The sequence below is a fragment of the Terrapene carolina genome, unplaced genomic scaffold (genome assembly GCF_002925995.2).
Source record: "Terrapene carolina triunguis isolate 2854851 unplaced genomic scaffold, T_m_triunguis-2.0 Scaffold34530, whole genome shotgun sequence".
NCBI lineage: Eukaryota > Metazoa > Chordata > Testudines > Emydidae > Terrapene > Terrapene triunguis.
Genome location: NW_020698881.1, coordinates 1,358 through 5,229, shown reverse-complemented (window position 1 = coordinate 5,229; position 3,872 = coordinate 1,358). Strand labels below are relative to the sequence as shown.

At 50.6% G+C, this 3,872-nt stretch overlaps 1 protein-coding gene across 1 annotated transcript in view; it reads right to left on the bottom strand.

Annotated features, from left to right (window-relative positions):
• The window catches only part of LOC112125078 (hydroperoxide isomerase ALOXE3-like), a 5,707-nt gene extending 1,861 nt beyond the window's left edge, over window positions 1-3,846 (bottom strand). Inside the window, exons 1-4 of the mRNA XM_026646244.2 lie at window positions 3,826-3,846; window positions 3,377-3,463; window positions 1,312-1,481; window positions 629-633 (exon numbers count right to left, since the gene is read on the bottom strand). Coding sequence (XP_026502029.2) covers window positions 629-633; window positions 1,312-1,481; window positions 3,377-3,463; window positions 3,826-3,846 — 283 coding nt within the window. The remainder of the gene's footprint in view (window positions 1-628; window positions 634-1,311; window positions 1,482-3,376; window positions 3,464-3,825) is intronic.
• Window positions 3,847-3,872: the final 26 nt, after the last annotated feature.

The window sequence follows — 3,872 nt, the reverse complement described above, 5'->3', positions numbered from 1 at the left end:
ATGGGGGTTGACTTTTCCATTGTGGTAGGATTAATTTTTTAGTGCCCAAAGCTGCCTGTTGGCACCACGCTACCTTGTTACCAGGGAACCTCCAGGTATCAGGAATAGAATCTGTGACACACTGTACCTCAAAATAGCTCCCTATAAAACCCATATGCATCATTCATATATAGTTGTCATATTTCATACAAAGCATGCCATGTACGATATCATATGAAAGGTCATGATCTTCTGAAACCCCTTCTTCTTTCCAAATATGGGTATCATTAGTGTGTATGAAGTTATGAGATTTTTCTGGGTGGTTGTTACTGAAATATGCTGTAAATTTGCTAGTGACATACAAAGAACTTCCCCCCACCCCACCCAGGAGGGTGTTCACAGACCATTAATAAGCAGGGAAGTTGTAATCAAGGGATTTACAATTCAATGACGGCTGCCCAAGCACCACACAATGGGGACTGCTTCCCTCTCTGACCCATTTGCACAAGACCCACCAGGGGGATTGCTCAACCCAGTGACTCAGCAAAGCCCATCAGGGCATGTCCGGGCAAGTGTCTTATAGGTACATGGACTGAGGGTATAAAATAAGGGACAGTGGCACCATTCCTTGGCCTTTCTCCTCCCTGACCTATGCTGGAAGCAACAAGAACGCTGGGAAGATGAAAACTTTAACTGAGGAGACTGGTCCCAGGCTTCAGGGAGAAGCCTGTGTATGAAGAATTGTAACATCCAGTGTGATGAGAAAATTGTTTGATCTAAATGCTGCTTAGGTAATAAGGTTTAAGATTCAGATGGTGTGCTTACCTTTTATTTTCTTTGGTAACTATCTCTAACCTCTTATGCCTACCACATATAATAACTAAAAAAGTCTATCTTTCTGTAGCTAATAAACCTGTTTTATATTTTACCTAAAACAATTTGGTTTGGTTGAAGTGCTCAGGAAATCTCAGCTCAGGTACAAAGACTGGTGCATGTCCTCTCCACATTGAGGGAGGGACGGACTGGGTAATAAACTGAAACTGACCAGGCTTCTGACCAGGGCAAGATGGTATAGTTCTGGTGTGCAAGGCTGGCGAGAATTGGCTGGTGCCCTTCTCTGTGTGATTCACGAGTGGCTCAAGGAGCATTCATGCAATCTAGCTGGGGGGGGGGTGTCTTTGGAAGAGTGCCTTTTGGGAATTACCATTTTTTTAAAACTAGAATTCTTTACATGGCAGGAAAGCTGTGTTTCTAAGCAACTCTGAGCTGGTGGGAATTTTCCATATGCCATCTGCTTCCTCGCCACCCTCTGCCCCGGCTCCTGCTCCTTACCTCTCAATGGCCGACCAGATCTTCAACCCATCATCTCTGTAGTAGTAATTGGGAATGCAGTCAACCCCACGCTCTTGGATGTCATCAGGGAAGCAGAGGGAGGAATAGGTCAGGCAGGACATGCCCTTGGCCATCAGCACCTTGGTCCCCTCAAGCCCTGAGCCCATGGCCTGAGAAGGGACCAGAGACAGAGCCTTCAACCTCTGAGTCACCGGGCCAGGGGGTGGGTTAGAATGAAATACCGCCACAATCTATTTCAGCGCAACCCGATGACCGACAATACACCCCGTGACAAATGTGCCTCCCTGATGTTTCGCTTTGCATTGTACCCCAAAAATGATCAATCACTCGCAACCCCAGATGTTTGTCCAACCAGTTCTTAGAAACCTCCAATGACGGAGATTCCAAAACCTTCTATGCTTGCTCCAGAGTTAACTATCTTTAGAGAGAGAAAGCTTTTCCAAATATCTAACCTAAATCTCCCTTGTTGCAGATTAAGCCCATTACTTCTTGTCCTGCCTTCAGCAGGACCAGAGAACATTTGATCATCATCCTCTTTGTAACATATTTGAAGACTATCAGGTCCCCCCCCTCGGTCTTCTTCTCTCAGGACTAAATGTGCCCAGAGTTTTTTTTTAACCTGGCCTCATAGATCAGGGTTTCTAAGCCTATCATGTTTGTTGCTCTTTTCTGGACTCTCTCCAATTTGGTCACATCTCTCCTAAAGTGTGACGCGCCCTCCCCCCCACCCCTGTTCCCCAGCTGAGGTCTCACCAGGGCCAGACAATTACCTCCCTGGTTTTACACATGACACTCCCGTTAATACAGCCTAGAATGATATTAGCCTTTTTCCCAACTGCGTCGCATTGTTGTTGTATATTCCATTTGGGACCCCACCACAACTCCCATATCCTTTTGAGCAGTATGACCCTCTGGCAGCCAGTTATGTCCCATTGTGCAGGTGGGCATTGGAGTTTTCCTTCCTCAGTGGCGCACTTTGCATTTGTCTCCTTTGAATTTCAGCTTGTTGATTTCAGCCCAATTTTCCGAGCTGTCGCAGTCGCTTTGAGTTCTAATCCTGCCTATTGAAGTGCTTGCAACCCATCCTGGCTTAGTGTCAGCCTCAAATTTTATCAACAAACTCTCCACTCCGTTATCCGAGTCATTCATGACAATATTGAATAGTGCCGAACCAGGCCTGTCCTCTTGTGGGACCCCACTAGATTCCCTGTTTGACAGTGGACAATTGAGAACCCACTCTTGGCGTCTGGTCTTTCAACCACCCATAGTAATTCCATCCAGCCCAAATTTCCCTCGTTAGCATGTGGGATGTGTCAAAAGACTAAAATCAAGATATATCACGTCTACTGCTTCTCCCCAGCCACTAGGCCAGCAACGCTGTCCAAGAAGGAAATTAGGTTGGTTTGGCATGATTTGTTCTTGACAAATCCATGTGGGCCCTTCCTTCTAACCCTATGATCCTCTGGGTACATACTGATTGTTTAATAATTTGTTCCAGTATCTTCCAGTTAGACTGACTGGTTTGTAATTCCCTGGGTCCTCTTTGTTCTTCTTTTCAAAGACAGATGCCGTGTTTGCCCTTCTCCAGCCCGCTGGGACCTCACCCGTCCTCCAGGAGTTCTCGAAGTTAATTGCTAACAGTACCGATGAGCTGCAAGCAGAGGCTGCGTCCGCAGAGCCGTATGGTGCAAACACCGGGACTAACTGAGATGGAGGCTGGCCCGAAGGATCTGCTCTCCGGGAGGTTCCTGATGCAGTTTTCACGGCGAGACAATACGGGAAGAGAGCTTCGGGGTTCCAGGTGACCTCGGGCGACAGGTGCATTTTACTCCCAAGTACATGGCTCTGGGATGGGAGTGGGGGCTAGTGGTTAGAGCTGGGGGAGCAGGGAGCCAGGACTCCTGGCTTCTCTCCCCGGCTCTGGGAGGGGAGTGGGGGCTGATGGGTTAGAGCAGGGGGGGCTGGGAGCCAGGACTCCTGGGTTCTCTCCCCGGCTCTGGGAGGGGAGTGGGGTCCAATGCCCCTGACCATGGCATCCTCTCACCCTTTCAATGATCCCTCCGCGTCTGAGTAGCAGGGTCCTGCCCACGACGTTGATGTGCAGCGTGTAGCGGGTGTGGGGCAGCAGCAGCTGGGGGGGAAGAGACACAGGAGTGGGTGAGGGCAAGCAGGGAGCCACCCCCACCCCTGCATGTATCCGTGGGGGCAAGGACCCGGCCCCTCTGATAAGCCAGCAGCGGCTCCTTCTTCCCCATCATTCAGGAGGTGGGGGACGTGCTGAACCGCAATGGGTAGAACGCAGCCAGCGTGGGGCAAGCCCAGCCTGGCACACCGGGCACACACACCCTGCCGGGCACACGCAGGTGCGGCTGGGCACAGGTGGGTGCCGGCAGCGGGGCCCGTCTGGCACGCTTCCCCTGCTGGGCTCTTCTCTCCCGCACATCTGAGCACAGCTGGCTCGGGGGGGTGGGGGTGGCCCGGCCCCTCTCTCACCTTGAAGAGCGGGTGGCACATGGGCAGCTGGCGCAGGGTGGCCAGGG